This window comes from Notechis scutatus, chromosome 1 (assembly GCF_049901735.1).
Source record: "Notechis scutatus isolate UNSWTSFEM ecotype Mainland chromosome 1, rNotScu1.2, whole genome shotgun sequence".
Taxonomy (NCBI): Eukaryota; Metazoa; Chordata; class Lepidosauria; order Squamata; family Elapidae; genus Notechis; species Notechis scutatus.
The window spans coordinates 74,751,914-74,776,318 of NC_142009.1; the positions used below are offsets into that span (position 1 = coordinate 74,751,914).

General features: G+C 36.7%; 1 protein-coding gene and 1 long non-coding RNA gene across 3 annotated transcripts in view; one reads left to right on the forward strand and one right to left on the reverse strand.

Moving 5' to 3' along the window:
- LOC148132861 (uncharacterized) overlaps window positions 1-7,367 on the forward strand; it is a 28,589-nt gene extending 21,222 nt beyond the window's left edge. Inside the window, exon 3 of the long non-coding RNA XR_015750051.1 lies at window positions 7,301-7,367. This is a non-coding gene — a long non-coding RNA (uncharacterized LOC148132861). The remainder of the gene's footprint in view (window positions 1-7,300) is intronic.
- On the reverse strand, window positions 5,048-24,405 carry TSNAX (translin associated factor X). 2 transcript variants are annotated; one of them, XM_026669448.2, is made up of 6 exons: window positions 24,019-24,405; window positions 20,585-20,686; window positions 19,997-20,111; window positions 19,540-19,670; window positions 8,433-8,557; window positions 5,048-6,748 (listed from the first exon to the last, which is right to left on the reverse strand). In XM_026669448.2, the coding sequence occupies exons 1-6, from the start codon at window positions 24,038-24,040 to the stop codon at window positions 6,371-6,373; spliced, it is 873 nt and encodes a 290-aa protein (XP_026525233.1). In that variant the 5' UTR covers window positions 24,041-24,405; the 3' UTR covers window positions 5,048-6,370. The 2 variants fall into 2 exon arrangements, with proteins under 2 accessions (XP_026525233.1, XP_026525234.1); XM_026669449.2 differs by having other exon boundaries at window positions 24,025-24,398.

Genomic DNA, 24,405 nt, shown 5'->3' on the forward strand with positions numbered 1-24,405 from the left:
AGGCAGTCATTAAACAACAACCACCTGTAATTTGTTTGGGGATGTTGAACAATAATTGACTGTTTAATTGATTATTGGCACATTTACTGGAATTATGCAAAAACAAAAAATAAAATCTCAGGCAGGCTGAAACAAGAATAGTTTGAAGTGATAAGCAATATTGTCCAGAAGATGTCACTATTGGACTGCTTTAGGAACCCTAACCCTTTAAAGCATGAGACCGATTTCTGTGTGCAAAATAGCTGCAGAATTTTAAAAGCAAGAATGGGACATTTTAAAAAAAATCAGAGATTATTGGTCCCTGGAAGTTGCCATAAACCATACAAGAGATAGCCTTCAAAAAGCAAGTTATGATTTATCCATGTTTGGAGCTATCTCTTAGGTTTCACTAGTAAAACGTAGAAATAGTCAAAAAGTGACTGGAGTGGGTCTGGAAACATTTTCTAGGAATAATTTGGGAGCACTCATTTCTCAGATTTTGTTTTTCATCTTCTGTTTATTGACATGAAGTTCCAGGTAACCTATATAACTTTCAGAAAGAATCCCTAAATTTCAGCAGTTGCCGTGCAAGAGACATGTTGCTTGGGTTTTACCTGATTATACTTACACTGATTCTAAAGAAAGAAGTAGGCAGTATAGGCATGGGAAGGATTTATTATGTGCTTCATTCAACTCACTACTTCTAAAATAAAAGTGTTCTTGTAGCTCAAAGCAGCTGGTTTCCTTAAAAGGAAACAGTTCCCAATAATACAGAATTTTATGGTGCAAAGAAACATCTGTTTAAACAATGCTTGGATTTTGGCCGAATACCAACCCAATATGATCATGCCCAGGCTTAAGCAGGCTAAGAAATAGGCATTTTGCCACTTATTGTTTTGTGACTTCAATATCATTTTTCCAAATATTCAGAGTCATGTAAATTTGAAAGGCATTTTAAGTTTCTATAACATGTATTTTTTAGGGAGGGCCAAATAAATTAGACTGTGGTGATCAGGACTGGATCTTACTTCTCTTTCGTTATTTTTGTTTAATGTAGCTAGAAAGCACTTGTGCCATTTTTCCTTTGCAAATCATCTTTTTAAAAAGTATTATGGGCTCCATTAAGACCATGAATTGCTGCCAACCATTCTAAACACGCAAATTCCATACTGATTGGCCATCTAGGTGTGAAATAAAATCTAGCAAATGGTCACTCTATAAATAAGATGGGTGGTCTCTGAATTTGATACATGAAATAAAATTTAAAATATATACATACATTTACTAAAAACCTCTGTTTTTAGTCTTTTCTGGATGTGCTCTTCCAAAGATCCTGATTGTAAGATTGCTGTTGGGCTTGATCAAAAGCTGATGAAAGCAAAATCCATGTTCCTCTATGAATAGGTAGCAAGTAATTGACCAGATCTACTCTTCCCATAATCTAGTTGCATGAGGGTAAGGATCTTATCCTGTCAGAAATTTACTTTCCAACATGTCAGATCCTAAAACAGCCAAGATGCCAATGTTAGGGAAGAAAAGGGCTGTTGATCTTCCCTGATTCTGTTTTGAGGTGAGAGATGTGAGAGCTTTTATGTTAAGTTGGACAACAGAAATAAGATGAAGAGCTTTTTTGTGTACCAGCCATCTAATTGCCTGAATTTCTGGATTTGACCTTGGAACAGGTGTCAGCCTTCTGGTATTGCCCTGATGGCTGAACTGGGTAGGGCTCAGAATTTCATGACTTCCCTTGGAAAACATTTTAGAAATGTGTTTACCAAAACACTTTCACCTCCCGGTGCGAGTCATGGCAGAGTCGTCATTATGCTAATGTATGGAGAAACTGCTATGGACAATGAAAGACTGGCAAATAGACCAGTCTTTTGTATCTCTCCAGAGAAGAGATTGGGAGGTCACCTATAACCGTTCTTAATGGCAGCTTCTCGCAAGACTGAAAAACAGCCTGTCTCCCATGGATTTGAGCATCAGGATCTGAGGGAGATAACATCTTTGTTCTCAGCAATGACCGAGTCTGTAATAAGGACACGAAGTCACCCAAACTCACTTTCTAATCACATTCAAAAATACTGAATTGAACCACTTGAGAGACTTTTAAACTGGAAAGCATGAGTTTTACCTTATTTAGGTTTAGAAAGCTTTAAATAAGATTTAAGAAATTAAAATAACATACAATTGGTAAAAAGCAAAAGAGAATTTGGATTTAAAAAAAGCTTTAAACAGATCGGGAGACCATAGAGATTTGAAATATTATTTTGCTGTAAGGTTTGAAAAATAAGTATATATAGAATTTTTTCGGACTATAAGATGAACTCCCCCCCCCCCAAAAAAAAAGTGGGTGGGAATGTCTGTGAGTCTTACACAGCGATTACAGACCCATTTTTGGCCACCCAAAGCCTCTGTGCATCCCGTTTTTGCCCTCCCCAGCGTCCAGAAGCACTCTGCAGGCCAAAAACAGGCTTGTTTTTGCCCTCCCAAAGCCTCTGTGGGTCAAGGTTTTGCCCTCTCCAACATCAGGAAGGCTGAAAACAGGACCCGCAGAGGCCTCCGGAGGCCTCCTGCAGAGTGCTTCTGGACGCCAGGGAAGGCAAAAATGGGACACGCTGAGGCAAAAAACTATTTTTTTCTTGTTTTCCTCCTCTAAACCAAGGTGCGACCTATAGTCCTGAAAAATATGGAAATTAACAGAATAACAACATTTGGAATGGACTTTGGAGATCTTCTAATCCATCCCTTGCAGAAGATCTTATGCCATTTCAGACAAGTGGCTGTCCAATCTCTTCTTAAAAAGAAAAATAAATAATACACTCATAGGAAACAACTGAAGCAGAACTTCAGGAACTGGGGCTTGATGGTTACAAATGGACACTAGAGTATCTAAAGAACTAGACAGTAAAAGTTAAAACTTGATTCTGTTTTTGTAAACTAGACAGGCTTATTGTTATAGAAATAGCTTGTACATACTGTTGTGTAAAAGCAAAAAGTTGTGGTTGTAATATTGTTACCTTTGACTGTGCCAAAGAGTTGGAAGTTGCCTTTTTCTTTTCTTTTCCTCCTGTTACACTATACCCTTTCCCTTCTTCTCTTACTTCTGTTTTTTTTCCTTTGTATTTTATAATTCAATAAATAAAAAAGGTAAATTTGGAAAAAAAATAAAAGCAAATCTTATATGCCTCTTAATAGGATTCACAAAGTAGGTCGGTAAAAGCACCGAAGTCTTCTTTTAAATACCAAAGAGTGATAAAAGATGAGATCTTGGGATGCCATTGGAATGGCTTAAATGTCAAGATTGTGCACAGCAAAGAGGAATAAAGTCAGACTATTTGACTATTTGGGATAAAACATTTGTTTCACATTCATAGGAACTCCTAAGGAACTTTTTGCTGAATTAGGACCAAAAAGCTGATTTTGGGGTTGTGTACTGATAAAAAGCTATAAGGAGTTTTTTTATTATTTGTAACTTCAAAAAGGGGTGAAAAGGTTGGTGTGAAAGTCCGAAGCCCCTTATTATTACTTTTGTTATATATTTTTCTGCTATTTTTCCCTGAATCTTCTGCATTTTTATTGTTCTATTTTCTTCTTATTTAGTTTGACTTAGCTTTTATATGTTTATTAAGAACTTCAAAAATTATTTTTAAAGACCCACTTTCTTTCAAAGATTATTTTGACCTCAGATGCAGGCATATGTCACAGGTGTATTTTGAGGAAAGCTTGATACTTTTCCATAGCTCTTAGTAATAGTGATCAACTTGTATTATGGAAACTCCTGAATAGATTGAATGGACAGCATTAAGAATATTTTACAACTATGCAGGCAATAATCAAACATAAGCAATATATATGGAACAATTTTTTTCAGATAATCCTACATCCTTCAAAAGGCATCTGAACTTTGTTTTTCCTGAAAGACATTTCACTTTTCATCCAAGAAGCTTCAGAAGTCAGAACTGAAGAAGCTGCTTGGATGAGAAGCAAAAAATCTTCAAGGAAACAAGATCCAGTTTTGGCAAAAGGGTCAACCATGACCTGGATGACTGAGAATCTCCATAGACAGGTAATTCTATATATTATCTTTCTTTTTCCAAAGACCACATCGTTCCATAAAGAATGTTTGCTCATCACTTCAGAGAACAATTTGAATTTCCCAATTTCTACATAGGTTTTAGATTACCAATCTCAATCTGGTGGCTCCTACGCAGTAGATTGCAGTACCTGTCCAGCATGTTTTAGCCATGTTAGCTGTGACTGATCAGTTTTTAATGCAACACATCTAGAGAACATCATATTCAGAAAAGCAATGGTTAATTATGCCTAGACAACTAACTACTGCCTAAATAAATGTATTTCAGATAACCTAATAGTTGAGAACAACTTTTTGAGTCAGCAAGCAATTTGGATGTTTGAGTACGGTAGATGTATCAAGATACAAAACACATTTTCCAGAAAACAAATTAACAAAGCGATTGATCATTACACCCTTTAGATCCCAAAACAGCATTTTTCTCCACAGCACACTATTGGTTTTTTTTCTGATAAAAGACAGATTTCAAAACAAAGCACCCGATTGCAGCTGCCCATCACTTTCATATCTAATATTGCTTATGGGATCTATGAGAGGCCATACAGAGGCATTTCTGTAAAGATGCTAAGTTTTGACATTTTGTTTGCAATGGGCCACTGCCACCATCCCTGTGGGGATGGGGTAAAACTTCATCAGGCAACCTTGTAAGTGCTAAAGGAGGATCCATGGATGCCTCTGACCCATTAAAGATCAAACAAAAGTTTTTCTTTTGATCTCTCCAAATAATGTATTGCAAACTCAACAAGCAATGAACTTCAAATACCTCTTTTATCTCGAATGCAAGCTGACCCAAAATTATGAACATTTAGAGCAATATTACAATTAGAAATTTTAATTCTTGTGCAAAAAATAATACTTTACATACACATTTACTATGTGGCAAACTGAAAAGTGTCAGGGAAGAAATGGTTTCCTTTCATTAAAGCATGATAAGAAAAAAAATGTCAGAAAAAACAAATGCCAAACAAGTAATACTTTTACAAGATGCCTTTGTTTATTGTATAAAAATGTAGAAACATCATTAAGCCTTACAATGGGAAGAAAAGACTGCTTTCTAAATTTTAACACATGAGAAATCTGGTGATTCTTAAAAAGGTGACAAAATACTGCTGTACTATATCATGTATCTGAAAATAGGCCATGCTAAATATCGGCAATATAAAAACATGGAAGAACTGTGGTAGGAAATTTAATGTGTTTGTGTATAGTGGAGAGCCTGGATCCTCACCTACTTTTGTTTACATTTCCCCCAGAACACAATGACTTGGATCCTGAATTCTTACATTCGTACAAGGAATTTCTACCAACCAGGTCCTTTATAATTTATTCCACACCATGCTCAAGAGTTCCCTGTTCTCAGGAACAGATTTACAAGAGATACAGGGCTACACAGAGAAAAGGGAAGCAGGAAAGCCTGTTCTATAAATTTAATTCTATTCTGTTCACAGAAAGGAAGTTAAAGTCTAAGCTGGAGTCACTAATCAAGAATCTGAAGCAAGAGATTAACTAAATACACAAAACAATATCATAATCCTTTAAAGAACATACATAGGACAGATACATAATTTACAAATTCTGTCAACTTCAGTTTTAAACCATATTTCAAGTATTTTTCTTGTTCGTTTTCTCGAGCATTATCTTCCAAATTCTTCCACTGAGTATACTTTAACTGGGTATACCCACTGATTCTATTTATGCTAAAAAATTTACAAGTTATCTGCTTTTGCTTGGCTTAATTTGCAAGATATTAGTATTAACTTACCTATAAAAAGTCAACACGAATATACATAAAAAGATAGATTATGAAAGTATCCAAAGAATAATCTAAGCTAAACCTGTTAGCTTTTTCTAGGTTCTTTCCTATTCAATTATTTCTCTTCAGTTGTTTAAAAACCAACATGTAAATTTTAACACCAGAACATTCTGAACCGTCAAAGATTTTAACAACTTAAATAAGAGCAACAATGAACCAAATTGTTATCATATTACATGTATATTATGGATAATGGTCCTTCACTGGCACCTGGTTTAAAGTAACCTGCAGTATGCCCACAATACTGAAGTAGAGAATATAAGAAGTGGTCCCTGTATAAAATCAACATTTTCACTGGGCAATAAGCTGGGGGGGACATGTTAAATCATTATACAATAACAGTTTTAGAATACAACATATTCTACTTCAGCTATTCATAAACCATGAATTATGGCTAAGATTTCTGATAAGCAAATCCAGGACTTAGCTTTGCTCTGATCCTGTAGTTCTTGATCTTGTGTGTTGTGAGGTTCCCAGTATGCTTAAGAAAGCCCATCCTCTTGGTCAATTATTTCTGTTTTACTGGAGAATACATCAGCTAGCATATGCTTTGGTATCTCAGAACCCCTGACTTTCAGTGTATAACAGGCATTCTCCACTTTAGCTAAGCTCTGTTTCAAAGTATAGAGCTTTTTAGAAACTTCATACGGTCCAGTGTTACCAATGTAAGAAAAGCCATCATAAATCTGACACAGGAACTGACTCAGCTCAAATGGAGTATCTATATCACCATTGCCAACACTATTAATACACATCCGCATCAATTCTCCAGTTAGATCAGCCACTCCCAGAAGATAATCCACAGGTGTCACTTTTATGTTCCAGGTGTTGTTTTCCTTATTAGGAGAATCCAAAGATGGCTAGTAATACAACAGAATACAAAACAACTTATTACAGAGAGAAAGTTCAATTTGCAAAACATAATTCAGGAAATTAACAAAAACAATATTAAAAAGAAGTGGCCTTGCTTTGGAACTTTTTCATGGATGGCTTTCCTTCTTGCATACATTGCATACATTGGTCCCAAGTGAACTCTATTTTGGGTGGCAAGGCTTTTTTTTTACATAGTAAATTTCCTGGGCCATCAACAATTACATGGTGTGAAAAATCATCTCCACACCAGGTAAGTCTTAAATTATGGCTAGCCAAACAGTAAGAAATAGGAGTTCAGCTAGGAAAGAATGATTGCAATAATTTTATGGAAACTTCATATTCATCAACTCTTCAGCTGGCAAAATGCCAGTCTCTAAATCAAAGAGAAGCTGCACATGATTATGTGTGTCTGTGTTTGTGTACCTTCTATTTCTACTTTTGCACTATTTCTATTTTGAAAACAATTATTTTGCCACTACTATATATTTATCATAATCACTATGTAATAAATTAATATATATTGCTGTTTGCTTTCACAGTTTAATGAACTGAACTAAGAAAATAATTCCATAGTCAACAAAGACCCATAAAATTTATCAAGATCCTCAAGATGCATTCTTTATCCAAGGATCAACTGAAGGAGAGATTGCCATATCTCAAGAAACAGATCACTTTGGCAGACACTTAGGTACATGAAAGTTCAACAATTTGTCAATTTCAGGGAGGAGTTTACATGAGCCAATAGAGGAAGAGGCTAAAGAAGAGTGGAAATTTGCTGGCTGGCTAGGAAATTCTGGAAATTCTGGAAAGTCCACACGGCTTAAAGGCCAAGGTTGGGAAACACTGGAATAGATATATGCAGTTTTTAAGCAGCAAGATCTGATTGACTAGAAATTCCAGATTTGAAAGGCAAAAAATCCTTTAGAACAGAGATGAGAAGCTAAGAATCCTTCTGCCAAGCTCTACAACTAATGGAAGGATGGTACTCAAAGGGCAAGCAGCTGTTGGCTAGCCTAACACTCCATGGCTGCTGCATAGTGGAATGCCTGGAGCTACGGGAAGCTAGAGAGTCCATATAAAGGCTGATGAGGGAAGCCAGAGTACAATGGGATGGCAGACAAGAATTAGAGCTTCCTGTAATTTTAGAGTCCAGATATAGTATCCATATATATTTTGTAAATGGAAAAATAATTCCAACTTTCAAAATGAAAAAAAAAAAAAAGAATTAAATTTGGAAAAAGAAATTCTTGCAGGTCAGGCTTCCAATACTACAGACATTACCCTAAAGAAACCTTTTCTTCATTATGTCACGGGACCACAATATCAGCTGCATACTCCTAATATATTCCCAATTTTGCTATTTTTTTTTTTATGTCTCAGTTGTATTTTCAAGGAAAACAGCCCAAGGCTGTGCTAGGAGTAAGTGACAAAATAAAAAGATAACAGAAATACGAACTTCCATTTTTCCCTGACCCCAAAAGAAAAAAGTGAGGATTTTCAAACCCCCTCTGAAAAGGGGAGACAAAAGAAGAAAAGACGACTTGCAGGAAGTGGGAACCCAAGGAGACTTTTCATGATCACATCATTGGCGTATTGCCCACCTTCTATATCAATTCTTTATAATATCCATTTAGAAATGATTAATTGTATAGACAAGATTATTTATAGTACCTTCTTTTCTTCTTCTTTATTATCTTCTGTAAATATCAGTTGTTTATTGATGACCTCTAAGCTAATTAATGACCGGGTTTTGATAAAATACTGAAATGAAACAGCTTCCACATACTCTTGAAGACCTGGTTGACATGGAAATATGTAAAATATATTATAATATTATATATAATATATATATTATCCTGTAGGGATTCACGATAAAAGAGTTTAAGTGATATTTTAGGGATGTCAGCTTTTAATCACTGCATGTAATCACTGCATGTATTTTCAGTTCTTGGAAAAAAATGCTGGTCTTCAATTCTTAGCTTAGTAACTTAAAAAACAATATAACAAAATTCAGCTTATTCAGTTTGGTTTTATAAATACACATTTAATTATCTGAATCTTTATATTCTATAGATAAGATGCTCACTCATAGTTGCCCTTACATTTTTCTAAAGATATAATCCATACATAAAACACAATTTAAAATGTGAGAGATTGATTGGATAATAAGTAATGCTATATGTCATGACTACATTGAATTAAAAATAGAAAAACAGGATGTGTTTGTTTCAAACATTTATGTATCCACCAAAATCAAACAATGTGACTCTGTCAGTATACAATAAAAATAAATAGAAGGACATGGGGCTCTATTCAATTGGACCCCAATTCTTGAGGGAAACACTTTTTAAGGGCCAGAAGGTTGGGGCCAGTTATATATCATGTGGGAGGAGGGGGATTGTTTCAGAGAACAAGAGCAGCCACTGAAAAGGCGTGCTTCCTAGGTCCCATAAGACAGCAGTGTTTAAATGACACCCCATACCTTCTGTGGAAAGCCAATATTTTGAGAGCAAATCAGCGCCTTGCATTACGTACACTTATTGGAAACCAATGCACCTCGTGGATAGTGATGTTGCATGAACATTACAAGTTGCTCCCATAATTAAAAGAAAAATAATGGTCCACATTCTATGCACATTAGTCCCTAGATTACATTGAGATTTTAACAGCATCTTTTTTCTTACAATAAATGTTTGACATTAAATATGTGCCTTTCAGAAGTTCTCCACAAAAAGCAGCTTGGAATAACATTTAAAATGACCCAAGACCTTGAGAAAAGGTGGTTTTGCTAAGCAGGTAAAAGGATGTTTTAAGTACATTGTAGTTTTAATGGAAGGACATCCGTTACTTTCACAAATAATCCCCAAGGTGGGGGGGGAAATCCTATCCCACATTATTATTTCATCCAACATCATCTTCCTGCTTTTAGTTTTGGGTTGTTTCCAAGAAAAAAAAATTACTTAGGAATCTCACTGCTGGGAAGTGAGTCGTTTATAAGGCAGCTTTTGTACAGTTCCTTAGCAATGAGGATTTAGAATGGAGATACCTTTAAGATACACTGAATCAATAGGTGTTCATTTTATACTATCCAACTCCCCCTGCCCCTTTAAAATATTAGATTAACATATAAACAAATAGGGAAAGCATGCAGAGTATGATTCTAGAATTCTTTCCAATGCCGCTAGAGAAGTCATGGTAGGAAGCATTTATATTTTGTTCTGCTTACATCTTTGTGTTTGGTATGTGTGTACTGGAAAACAGAGCAGGGTCTTCTGGTCACATGACTAAAGGAAGGAGATTTTAGAATGGAGCAGCTGGCAATAATCCAATCTGCTGCCCAACTGTGTCTCTTGTAGGGCTCCACCATTATTTTCTGGAATGTTTTGCTCTGTAAACTCTGCCCAGATTCAGGTTCTTTTTATACTCAATCTTTCTTTTGCCAGCTTCCCCACCCCCACAAAAAAAAGGTTTGATTCTATTCTATTGATTCTATTTTCAGGGAGTTCTCCTAAGGATGGAATCAGAGGCAGCCTTGATCCAGATTACACCATTTCCAATATTATGCTGAATTGAAAAAGAACAGGGCAGGAAAGCAGACTTCTGGATTTTTCCCCCCAGCCCTTTTTTAGAGGCTCTGCTCTGGGTCACGTGACCAGAAGAATATTTCTTAATGTAAGCAACTTGTATCTTGAATTGTTTTGTTTTGTTAAAAAGACCCAGATTCATTGTCATTGTCATTGCCACCACAAAATCTTTAAAAGATTGTAATTTCTTTTCTATTTCTATAATTTATTCTCTAATCTCTAATCTTAATCCAGGGCTATTTATCATTCTCCCTTACAAATAGTATACCCTTCCATAAACTACTTCATGATATAACAATGCTTACTTTCAGAAGTCACTCATGTTTTTGTCTTCTATCATAATATATCCTTGCCTAAATCTCTTTCTTCAGCTCCACAACACTTTTCAAAGGTCTTCTGGTCTTTCTCCTTTTCTGATCGTGAGTTGCTTACTAAAGCACCTGTGTGACATCTTTTCATGAAACCTTAATAAAATCCCATATTTATGTTCTTATAATTCAAACACACAAGGCAATTTCCTGCTCAATTATATTGGCAATTTCCCTCTGCTGTTCTTGTATCTTTAGAGTATGTTCTTCTTATACTCTGTGATACATAATAGTGCTTTATGGATTATGGAAGATGTATATAAGGCTATAGAGGTAAAATCATATGCATACTTACTACAAAACAGTTTCTATTGAACTTGGTAGGATTTACTGCCAACTAAACAAGCATAGAATATTCAAAAACAAAATTCAACTTTAAGTAGTAATGTTCATATTTTATTCACACGTTTCATGATAGAGGATATTTATATTAAGGAAGAGTCTTATTTTAATGTAAGACACTACATTGAAGTATATGGGAATTCCCCTTATTAAATAAAATTAACTTTTCAAGCGGTGTAACATTATTAGAATAACGAAAGCCACTACTTGCAAAATAAATCTTGCATTTGCCTACCACTATTTCAGTTCTCAAGCCAAATTGTTCACATATTCCAAAGGATATGTATCCTTTACATAGGAGGAAAGAGATATTTTTTTATTGCAAACATACTTCAAAAGTAACCACAAAAAGATAACAATAACAATGTGCAAAAGTTGGTCTGCCTTTGTTTTTTAACTAGTTATTTCAGTGTATCTTTGTTTGCTTGTTTAATTATCCCTTGGGACAATCTGTACTTTAAGAAATGTGAAGAAAACAGTCATCATTTTTGTTATTGTTCAATTATTAGTACTATACTCAGCATTTGAGCTCATATGAGTATCCTTAGGGGAAATGTTCTGCATGCCATTAGCACTAGTCTTAATGAGGGAAAAAGTAGAACTTCTTTAGTCCTTTGCCAGAATTATTTTATCTTTAAGCCAAAGAACAGTGGCTTGGAGTAACCCCAAAAAAAGCATCTAGTAACAACCAACGCCAAACAATATTCCCAGGAATCATATTTATGGCACTTCTATTTATAGATATATGATTATTACACTCAACCTTTGTATATTCTTATTAGATTTTTTTGTTACAGTCACTACTGTAACTACATTAAAAAAATTAAACAGATTATTCAATTCTTTAACTTTTATTGTTATACCATTTTTTATAAAATCTAAATAAAATAAAGCAATACAACTACAAATAGTTAGGATATACAAAGAAACATCTTCAGTTACTTTTTCTCAGCATGTCACTAAAATCCTACAATTGTTCTTATTATGTAAGGTTTGGGTGGTATACCATAAAATGGGTACAACAAGGCCCAACCAGGCCCCCCGAGGGGGGACCGACCGGGAAAAAAACCACCCCCGCCCCCGGGGGGGGGGGCCCCCCGGGAGAAAAGAAAAGGGGGCAGGGAGGGGGGCCCACCAAAACCCCACCACCAAGAGAACAACCAGCCGGCGCCCCCCGGGCGGGGGGAGGGGGGGGCCCAGAAAAGCCCCCCGGGCGAGCGAGGGGAGAGGGGAAGGGGGCGGGCGGGGGCGGGCGGACCGCAAAGAGCGGGCCCCCCCCCCGGGGGCGGGAACAGGGGGGGGGGGGGGGGGGGGCCATACTGTACAAAATTTCTGAAATACAATATCATCTTGCTGTGATTGCTGACCATTCAAAGTTCAAATGCTATTCATTAAAAGTTAATGCCAAAACCGCTGAAGTCAAAACTTTTAAATGCTTATTTAAAAAAAAAAGACCAACAACTTTTGCTTGCAAACAGTACAAAATAGAAGCTGTTAATGCTTCAGATGGCCTTCAAAACAATTTTAGCACCAACATGCATATTCTGCTCCTTGAACAATTTGAAAGAATGATTTCAAAAACCTATTTGAAATATTACATTGCTGCTTCCAGCAAAAAACATTCCAGGAAATGTAAAAGCAACAGAATAAAATGATTTTGAAATATCTTGAACTTTATAAAATATTGTATTTATGCCTGTTTAAGGATACCACTCTGTAAGCATGCACAGGCACTTCTATGTGTTGACTGGGCTGCCATACATATGCTATATACATCTACACAACCATTAGACAGCATACAAAAATTGTTATTCTAGTGATCATTTGCACTAAAAGATTTTTGCAAATGATCTATTGGAGATGGAAGAAATAAAATCAAGTACTTAAAAATACGGGCTAAAGATAAGAAAATAGTGAACAACAATCCATACAGGAACCAGGAGTCAAGCCCAAGTCACAGAAACTAAGTATTAAAACACAATCGTATTGCAACATTAAAACAAATGAATGCTTAAATCAAGAATCTCTTTAATACTTTTCATTTAATGTCTTTTTCTCTCCACTCAAACACTGTGGAAGACTAAACTTTGGATGTCACTATCCGTTCACAATGAGATCTTTATCCTTGTCTAGTCATATTCTCCATATTCTCTTTGTCTTTTCTAAGCAATTAAAGTGTCTGAAAGCAACCAGAGCATCATCACGACACAAGGTCTTTCTCAAAAGAGGATCAAGGTAATGAACCTAACAGTTCAGACCAGTGGTGGGATTCAAATATTGTTGCCACTGGTTCGGCGGGCATGGCTTGGTGGGCGCGCTTTGCACGCGTGCACACACTTTGCGTGCACGCGCGTGCCAAACACGCACTTTGCGCAGAGGCGTTTTAACTCGCCTCCTGCAAGCCTGCACAATCCCAGTTGCTTCAGCAGCTGCCGTGCGGCACTATTCTGTGCCACACAAAGCAGCTGCGCTTCAAATTCAGCGCATAAAGGTGAGTAGGGGAGCCCGGGCGGGCGGGTGAGCCCAACAGCAGAGCCAGCAGAGCAGCGGAGAGAACCAGTTCAGTCTCTGCTGCTCATTGCTCCTACCGGCTCTCCAGAACCAGGCAGAACCGGTCGAATACCACCACTGATTCAGACCCTGAGGAACTAAACACAATACCAGTATTGAAAGACCAGATATATAAACAATTACAGGCCGATTTCACTTCTAAATACTGATTATAAAATATTCACTTCTATTATAGCAAACAGATTAAAAAGATTGCTAAACTTGTATATACATGAAGATCAAAACGGATTCCTTCCAACTAGGCAAATAAAGAATAATCTAAGAATAGTATTAGACGTACTAGAATTTTATGAAGCCCACCCAGAGAGACAAGTAGCACTCATGTTCCTAGATGCAGAAAAAGCTTTCGATAATTTGAATTGGCAATTGTTAATTCAAAAAATTTATAATTTGAATCTGGGTACCAAATTTGAAAATATTATAACAACTATATATGATACACAACAAGCTAATATAATAGTGAATGGGGAATGCACCCGCCCAATAAAGATAGAAAAAGGAGTGCGACAGGGTGCCCACTCTCTCCCCTGCTCTTCATATTAGCATTAGAGACATTATTAACATGAATTAGGTGAATTCAGATATAAAGGGATTAACAGTTAAGAAAGAGGAATATAAATTGCAAGCGTTTATGGACGACATGATTTTCTTCCTTGAAGAACCAAAAGACGGGACCAAAATTGATGAGTGAATTAGAGAAATTTGGAGCAGTAGCGGGACTTAAAATAAAAAAAAAAAAAACCAAATTAATGACCAAAAACCTAACAGAAAAACAGAAAATAGAACTAGAAGAAATAATGCATATACAAGTGACAAAGAAAGTGAAATACTTAGGAATTTGGCTAACCCACACTGTAAGACACTTAAAGAAAACAATTATGATAAACTGATACACCAGGTAAAGAAAGATTTAGAATCATGGGGAAACTTCAAATTTCACTACTAGGCCGAATTGCTACTATTAAAATGAACATTCTCCCTAAATTCTTGTACCTATTCCAAACGATCCCAATTAAATTACATAAAAGTTTTTGAAGAACTCAATAGAACAACCCTGAAATTTATTTGGCAAGGGAAAAACCCAGAATAAATGTAAAAGCAATGCAGGATATGAAGAGCAGGGGAGGGTTAGCATTTCCAAACTGGGAGTTATACTATATGGCCACCTCATTAGTTTGGTTGAAGGATTGGGTGAATTTAACCAATAAAAGAATACTATTTCTAGAAGGCCATGATTTACAAAGGGGTGGCACGCTTTTCTATGGGACGTAGGGAAAACCAGTCAAAAATATTTCCATAGACATTTAATTAGAGACGCACTATTAACAATTTGGAGGAAAATAAGGAAAAAACATTATACAAAAGTACCAGTATGGATTTCAACAATGGAGGCAATGATTCACCCAAACAATTTGGAGCTTACCAAAATGATTAAATACAAAGACTTATTAGACCCACAAGGAAATTTGAAACCGAGGCTGAATCTTCAGGAGCAAGGACATAAAATTGATCAATGGGTTTACCTTCAGATTCAAAGCAGATATAAACAAGACAAAAAGAATTCGGAATTAATAACAAACTGCAACAGTTAGATAAAATTTTATTAGGATCAAATAAAAAAAACATAACAAAATTTTATAACTACTTATTAGAAACAGAACTAGAAGAAGAAATTGTAAAAGGAAATATGATTGCTTGGAATAAGAACGTAGGGCGCAGCATCACATTAGTGGAATGAGAGAAAGTTTGGGGCAGAAACAATAAGATTACCAAATCGGCAGCATACAAGGAAAATCTTTATAAAATGTTTTATAGATGGCATCTCCCCCTTCGAGGTTAGCGAAGATGCACCCCAACATGAGTCCGCATTGCTGGAAATGTAGGAAAAAGAAGGAACCTTTTTCCATATGTGGTGGTCTTGTGCAGAAACCCAAAAGTATTGGAAGAAAATCAAAACTTGGTTGGAAGAAATCACCAAAGAGCAGATCGAATACAAACCAGAGTCCTTCCTACTAGGGATTTTTGATAAGCAAATTTCCAAAAACCAAATACATAACAATACACATTTTAACAGCGGCCAGATTAGCCTTCGCTCAACACTGGAAAAAACAACAAATTCCATCAGAAGAAATGATTATTGAAAAAATCTCAAAATGCGCAGAAATGGATAAATTGACTTTGGCGCTAAAAAACAAAGACACTTCACTATATTACGATAGCTGGAATTGTTGGTATAATTGGATTGACCAAAGATAAATTATATATCATAAGGCATAAAAGAAAAGTATCAATACATAATAATGAGGTAGCGATATAAGTTAAAAACAGGTGTGGTTATATGACACAAGTTAAGGTGATGAAAACAAAAGAAGATCTTGCAAACTGTTAAAATAAGAATACTTTTTATCCTGTAACCTCTTTCTTTCTTTCTTTTCTCAAAATTCTTTCCCTCTCTTCCTCTTCTCTCTTCTTTCTTTCTTTTTCTTTCTTTCTTTTGCTTATTTGTGTATGTATTGTGACTGGTTTTAATTGTAAAAATTAATAAACTATATTTAAAAAAAAAAAAGAAAGACCAAATGTGGGCATTTCCATTCCCAAGCACAATGCAGATCACTGACCTGAAATTAGAAACACATGCAGAAAGAAAGGAAAAAGCCAGCAGCTACCAAAGCAACAGCCACTTACAGGGAAAGGATCCTGACAACAGCTGAAACTTTGAGAGGACAGATCCTAGCAAATTAAAGTTGCTTAGCTTCAGCTGCATTTACAGTAGATGGGTAGTCCTGCAAAAGACACTGGTATTTAAGACTGCCTCAAAACATAGATTCATGGTTGGAAAACTTTGATGATAATCTTATTGCAAACTTGTCTTTCTGCTATATGACTTGTTGCAATTCTAATGAAAGGTTGAGGACTGATATATAGTTTTATGTCCAAATATGATAGTAAGCAAGCTATTCATCAAGAAGTAGCTATAAAGGGCTCATTGGGCTATGGTAGAAAACCAGAAACTAAATTAGGACCTGGTACCACATGCTGAATTATTATTAGTAGCAAAACAAGTTCCTTTCAGCAGTTACATGGTTCTAGATGTTAAAAGCACAAACTTTATTTTTTAAATGTCTGTATATTCCTTTGCTATCTCTTTCATCTTAAAATATTTTGAAGCTTCATCTTACAAGTCCTACTATATTTTTTATTTGTGGCTTTTACTTTTATACCTCACTAGCCTATAAAATTCTAGTGATCTGGTTATTTTTTTAAAAATGAAGACATAAAGATTGATCTACTTATTCCTTTTTGTTTATGGTCTTCCTTGGCTACTTCTAGTTGACATCTGGCATATTATTTCTCTTTTCTCCAGGTACCCTTTCTCTCATGAGTCCTGTTTTACAGTATTAGACTTCAAATCCACAGTAAGATGCACAGTAATAAGTGTACACACAGAGACTTATGCAAGGCTGCAGTCTGAACTCTACCTACAAACTTTAAAGTAGAAATCAATTATTGTCCCTAAACTTCTGGAGGTTTATTCATCAATACTGAATTATTTGATGTAGTTGTGATTACAATTTAGATAAAACCTCTTATGTTAGAGCTCAAGCTATATATGAAACACCAAGCGGTAAATTCTTCCAAATTTCTTGAATCACTGTCAGTTTCTATGATTCTACTGATGGTTTATGGCCTGAAAAACTACCTAAGAATGTGACCTTTAAACTCCTTGTTTTAAGCACTCTACTGCTTACCAAAGGAAGTAAGTTTCACACTCATTTAATTCTGGTAGTTTGGATAATTAGTATGCTTTCCCAAATTTATTTTTCTAATAATTTATGTGGAATGCTATTATCTTGCTCAGTGTGGAATTATTAAGATTATATAGAGGTGTTATTTCCATATTTCTGAATCTATTCAGTTTAATATATAGCTTCTCACACTATCTCTTACTAAATTAGTAACCATTCATCAAGTCCTACAAAAATATTTGAAGAAATAGTATTTTGTAAAAATTCTAAGAATTAAAATAATTGCAATCTTTCTCACTGAAGTATTCAGAGTTTAATTTGGGAAAAGTGCCCTTCTCCTGATGATGAGCTTATTGAATGTTGTAGAATTTCATTATAAAGGGCTAACATTCAATAGTATCACTAAATTAGTAAGAGATAATGTGAGAAATTATAAATCGACAACATCTAACCATACCATTTTCCATTAAGTATAAAATTTGCAATCCTGGTACTTCAATAAAATTTGACCAGATTTTTTTGAAATTGGCTGAACCCATTTCTAATCTACTGTAGGTCTTTTACAAAATTAAACATATAAAGCAAACTGAAATATTGTTATTTCATTAGTAATTCTGTACCAAACTGGATTGTGGGCCTGGCTTTTATTTGTGAGAAGCTGTTTCCATTTGTAACATTAAATAGGTGAGTATTGTTGAACCATCTTAATGTCTATGTATTTCTTTTTTTATGCACATAGTCCTCATTTAACTATCACAATTGGGACCGGAATCCAATGAAGTGGTCATTAAATGAGATATCATATGATGCCAGCGTTGCTTTGCTCAACAACCATAATCCTGGCACTCCCAGTGGCTATCATTAAGCGGACAGAGTCCCAGGTAAGGATTTCAGGGTGCCTTGGAGGAGCAGCTCCCTGGAAAGCTTCCCACTCAGGAGCTGAAAATCCTCCCTGCTGAAATTCAAGGAATTCAAGGAATTAAACTCTCAGGATTTTCAGCCTAAGAGAGAGGCACTCATGTGCAGCCTGCACCAATACTCCCAGGGTCTTCCCCACTCACTTGAGGCATCCCAAATTCCTTACATTGGAGAATTCATTTATTTGGCTTTTGTTCCAGTCAGTGTTTAGGGGTGGGGAGAGTCAAGCCCTAGGTTCTTGCAATACGGGGTACCTCAGGGCTCTCAGTGTTCCTTTTTAACATCTATATAAAACTGCTAGGTGAGGTACAGTATGCTGATGATACCCATTTTCCTTTCTCTACCCAAGGTAGCATTATTTTAATGTTGATGCAGGTCCTGTGAGAATCTGGATAAGGAGAAACTGCCCCAACTCAAGCCTAGCAAGATGGAGTGGCTTTGGGTTTCTGATTTCTTTTCAGGTGTAATGCAAGTTCTTGCTTATTACTTTTAAAACTATTTAACAAGAGGCCAGGTTATTTGTGCAATGGGCTGACCCTGTTTCCATTTGTCCACTCTATTAGGCTAGATAGTGTGGGGACACTCCAGGGTCCATCTGTTAAATCTGGTGGGACTCAGGAAACATCCCTTTTCCATAGCTGCCTCTTCCTGTCTGGGATCTAGCAGATTTCCACATATTTAGCTTCCAAAAAACCATAAAGGGTTGGTTTTCTCCACAGGCACTGAGATAGAGCCCAAGGATTTCATTGTTTGTTTGACTAAAAATTGTAGATCAGATGCCTGGTTTATTATCTTTGGGTTTTTTTTATTACTGTTGTAGTTTTTATTGTTATGAGTTGCCCAGAGTTGTGGTTTACAAGATGGCAGACAAATACATCTTTTAAATAATTAAATATTCGGGGGAGGGGGGTGATTAATCTTTGATTATATAAAGTAAAATAAGTAGAATTTTATAGTAGAATTCTTATAGTAGAAATAGGTATAACAGAAATTAAGGTTTAATCTATTAATTAGCTAGCCCAGAACAATTGCAACTGATTTCTGTACAATGCAAAGCCTCTCCCTAAATCAATGTTATAAATTTCTATATGCAAATATCTTGATGGAATCAAAACAACATTATCCCTGGGTGATAGAATCAAAAGGCATTGTCAATATGCTGTCCAATGTAACAAAAGCAAGTCTGGTAAAATATCCAGAATTATCTCTTTTGCAAGTTTTGTTTGCTTTTTTTATTTCTCACACATACCTGGAGAAATAGCTCTATGGTACTGATGCATATCCTCTCCCATCAATTCTTGTGCCACTTGTTTTATCTTCTGTCTCACAAGATCTAATTTGACTTCAGATTCTGTTAGTATTTCTTCTACATTGGAAGCACTGTGATTACAGAATACAATCAAATTAAAAAGTGACTGCTGTTAAAACATCAGCAAAGAAGCAATGATGCATGCTATATACAGATCTTTTGGTATTTTACTTTAAAAGTTATCACATTCATCCTTTTCAAACACTATTATAAGCACTAGAACTTTAAAGTATATGTTGGCCTCTTATATATTCAAAAAAACCATAGAAACATTTCTTCCCTTCATTCCTAACTCTTTGTTTTATGTTACTTATTACAGGATTCCTTTGCTTTTGCATATCTGACCAAAGCAAAAGGTATATATTAGGAAATGTGAAAGACAAACATAGATACTTGCCTGGTAATTCTATGAAGTAGGAATATGGTCCTCTTACTTTCAATAGTTATGTCACGACTAAGTTTCACAAGCCTTTCATATTTATCATGTCTTGTATCAAGTTCCTGCTGAAACACTGAAAATGAATGTCAATAAATATTAGAAATACAGATATGAACATGCAAACTCTACAAAATATACAGCTGTACAAAAACAGATTTCATGTGTTCTGAGAAACTCATAAAGCTATTAAAATAGAGTTTAACCTTTGTTTAAATACAGCTTAACTGTTTAGAATGTTAATAGTTTGCTAGTCAATAAACTTCATTCATTCTGCAAAAATTCTGACTTAAACCTTTAAAGAATCATATCCAATTCACACATCAAAGAAAAAAGTAGTGCAATTCTCCATTTTTATGGAAGTAATCATTTACAATATGAAGCAATCAATTCTCAGAAACCATCTGGAATCATGCCTGCAAATCACAGTACTCTGTTATAGAAATGTGCAGAATGGTTCTATCATAGCTTAAGAGGAATTGTATCACATATATGATCATTTCACATACAAGTATATGAGCCACAATTAAGGTCTCTAAAATTACTTACTCTTGAAGGGTGTCATTATGGATGAAGAAAAATTGATGCTATCTTTCTCTTCCCTCCTATGACCATGTGGGAAACTGTCATGTTTCCTTTTTCTGAAGCCACCTGTTTGTGTAAGATTGAAAAAAGTATTATCAAATTATAATGTAGTTCTCAAAAAATGTTCACAACTTTTCATAGCTGAAATGCCCATATCATGGGCATTTGGGAAACTAGAAAACTGTCCACAATTCCATTCACCATTTTTTACAGAATACTGGATTTAGTCTACTGATATGGAAACTTCATGGTATTTTTAGATGAGAGCTAACTGTCAAACAAGGCAATGGCATTTCATATATAACATATATAATTTATCATTCAATAGAATGGGGGAACATAGACTCAGCTGATTTTGATTGTTTCAAAAGGTCAGCTAACAGTTTTTAAATTTATTACATTCAATTGATTGAACCAGCATAAAAGTAATGTAATATTAATTGCATTTACTGTTTTCCTACTTTCATGGACAATGTGTGCTTTTACATGTTCTATGTGAAATGGCCATTAAAACAGAATTGTTAAAATCTGCTTTCTGGGAAAGTACAAATTGCCCAATCTTGCCCTATGTTTTATGTGTAAATAAAAAGCAACAAAAACAATGCTATGCTCTGACATGTGAACTCCTGGATCAAACATATAAACAGAATATTTCAGATGGTGGGTTTCTGCCTCTTCCATTACATGATGTGTTTCATCATACTTGTTATAGGCACAAGAGCTTCCTGCCAAAAAGCAACCTTTGGAAATTTGGTTGTGTTCATTTTAAGGTCAACAAGTTTTTTTCCCTTGTTACTGATGCCTAGACTCTATTCTGGGGATTAAATACAAGAAACAAAAATTAGGAAGAACAAGAATAGGATTACAGAAGGCAAGAAAATGCAGCAATGTTAAACTGAAAGATAAAAAGGGCAAGTATAAAAAATGGAAAGTGGGACACATAACTAAGGCAGAATACCAGTATATAGGATAGGTAATCAAACAATAGACTTGCAAACACCCAGAAGAAAGCAAATCTATTATTAGAAGCCAACATGAGTTTGCCAAAAACAGATTGTGCCAAACAAAACTTATTGGAGTTTTTGACATAGTGGCTAAATTAGTGGATCAGCAAAATGCTGTGGACATCATACACTTGGACTCCAGAGAGGCATATGACAAAATAGACTACAACCTACTTCTTGGTAAAATAAGAAGTGTGGGATAGACAGCATCACCATCAGATGGATCTGTAACTGGCTGGCAAACTGCACTCAACATGTAGCCCATAATGTAACTACATATACATGGAGGAAAGTATGTGGTGGGGTATCCCAAGGTTCTTCTTAGACCCAGTGCTCTTCAACATAACAGAACCCTTTACTATTTCAGACAAATGGTTGTCCAACCTCTTCTTAAAAACTTCCTGTGTTGGAGCAACCACAACTTCTGGAGGCAAGTTGTTGCACTGATTATTCTAACTATCAGGAAAATTTTCCTTAGTTTTACGTCAGTTCTCTCCTTGAGTGGTTTCCACTCATTGCTTCTTGTCCTGCCTTCAGGTGCTTTGGAAAATAGGTTGACCTCTCCCTTCTTTTATGGCAACCCCTTAGATATTGTAACACTGCTACTATTATATTGTCTTCATGAATGAATTAGATGAGGGGATAGAAGGGGAACTCATGAAATTTGCAGACGACACCAAGCTAGGGAGAATAGCCAACACTTTAGAAGATAGACTCAAAAGATTCAGAAAGACAGACTCGAACACTTGGCTCTATCCAACAAAATGTAATTCAATGGCAAGAAAAGTGAGGTTTTACACCGAAGCAAGAAAAACCAAATGCACAGGTATAGAATAGGTCAGTGATGGCTAATCTTTCTGTCATCATGTGCTGTAAGTAAGTGCGTGCACATGCACGAATGCCCGCACCCATAATGCAATGCATGCATGAACCCCCGCGTGAACCCTGCCCCTACGCATGCTCCCCTGCCCCCGCACTCCCCCTGCACATGTGCCCTGCCCCCCCGCGCTTTATGCAGCAGATACCCGAAAATCAGTTGGCTGGCAGGAGGCGCGCATGCATGCGCAGTGGAACTGAGCTGGGGCGACAGCTCGCGTGCTGGCAGAGATGGCTCTGCGTGCCGCTTCTGGCACGTGTGCCATAGGTTCACCATCACGGGAATAGGTGGTACTTAGCTCAACTGTAACTGCAAAAGGGATTTAGGAGTCCTAGTGGACAATCACTTAAATATGAGCCACCACTGTACTTAGCTGGCAAAAAAAAAAAGTCAATGTACTCTTATGCTGCATCAACAGAGTAATAGTATCATGTGAAGTGTTAATATCACTATATACCACCTTGTAAGACCACACTTGGAATATTGTGTCTAGTTCTGGTTAGCAGAGGAAAGATGTTGAGACTTTGGAAAGAGTACAGAGAAGAAGAACGAAGATGATAAGGAGTCTGGAGGCCAAAATGTGTGATGAACGGTTGCAGGAACTGGGGATGTCTAGACTAACAAAGAGAAGGGCTAGGGGTGACATGATAGCAGTTTTCCAATATCGGAGGGGCTGTCATAAACAAGAGGGGGGCAACCTCTTCTCCAAAGTATCTGAGGGCAGGACAAGAAGAAACAGCTGGAAAGTTATCAAAGATCCAACCTAGAATTAAAGAGAAACTTCCTGATACTGACAACAATTGATCTGTGTAACAACTTGCCTCCAGAAATTATGGGTGGTCCAATACTGGAGGTTTTTTTTAATATTTAAGAAGATATTGGACAGACATTTGTTCGGAACGGTATGGGGACTCCTACTTGAGATGGGAATTGGACTAGAAGACCTCCCTGCCAACTGTTATTCTATTACAGGTAGTCCTCGACTTACAACAGTTCATTTAATGACTCTTCAAAGTTACAGTGGCACTGAAAAAAAGTGACTTGTGACCGTTTTTCGCAGTTATGACATTTGAAGCCTCCCCATGATCCTGTGATCAAAATTCAGACACTTGGCAACTGGTTCATGTTTAATGACAGCTGCTGTGTTCCAAGGTCACCTTTCCCAACGTTCTGGCCTGCAAAGTCAAAGGGGGGAAGCCCGGTTCGCTTAACAACCAGGTTACTAAGTTATCGACCGCAGCGATTCACTTAACCACGGTGGCAGGAAAGGTCGTCAAATGAGGCAAAACTCACTTCACCCAATGTCCCACTTAGCAACAGATATGTCGGGCTCAAACTGTGGCCGTAAGTCGGGGACTGCCTGCATTTGAAACGAAGCAACGGAAGGAAGAACCCAGGTTTAAAAAAAATAAAGGGCCCGGGAAAGGCAGCAGGCGAGGAAAGGCAGCCACTGGCCTTCCCCGCGCCCCTTGCATTTTGCTCCTCGGACGAGGGGCTCTCGCCTCCCCCTGACCCACCGCCACCTTCTTTGCTGCTCATCTTGTCCGCGCTTTGATCCCGAGACAGCAACTGAGCGTCTGTCAGACTCGACCTCGGCAACCGGCACGCGCGCCCAACGGCTGTCGCGCGCTCAACGGAGACTCGGCGCTTAATTCCCTCGCTCCAATTCGGTCTCCGCACCTCTCAGGACCTCAATCGTCCGCCCTCCCATCGCTCTCGGGGTGTCTAATCCGACCCCTGAATAGCAACCTTTAATTTTGTTAAATCGGAACTCCGCTGGGATTAACACCTCCCCTCCGCCAAGGCAGAAAAGGAGCTAGGCTTCTTGTCAGCCCATACTGAAGTATTTTGGCAGGCAGAGAAAATCATTCATTTCCCTAATCAGGCATTAATGTGTGAGGCAT

Coding starts and splice junctions, on each gene's coding strand:
- TSNAX (XM_026669448.2), bottom strand. CDS start 24,040: ATGAGCAGCAAAGAAGGTGGCG. Junction 20,687..24,018: donor GAGCAGCAAAGAAGGTGGCG/GTGGGTCAGGGG, acceptor TTACACAAACAG/GTGGCTTCAGAAAAAGGAAA. Junction 20,112..20,584: donor CATAATGACACCCTTCAAGA/GTAAGTAATTTT, acceptor ATTCATTTTCAG/TGTTTCAGCAGGAACTTGAT.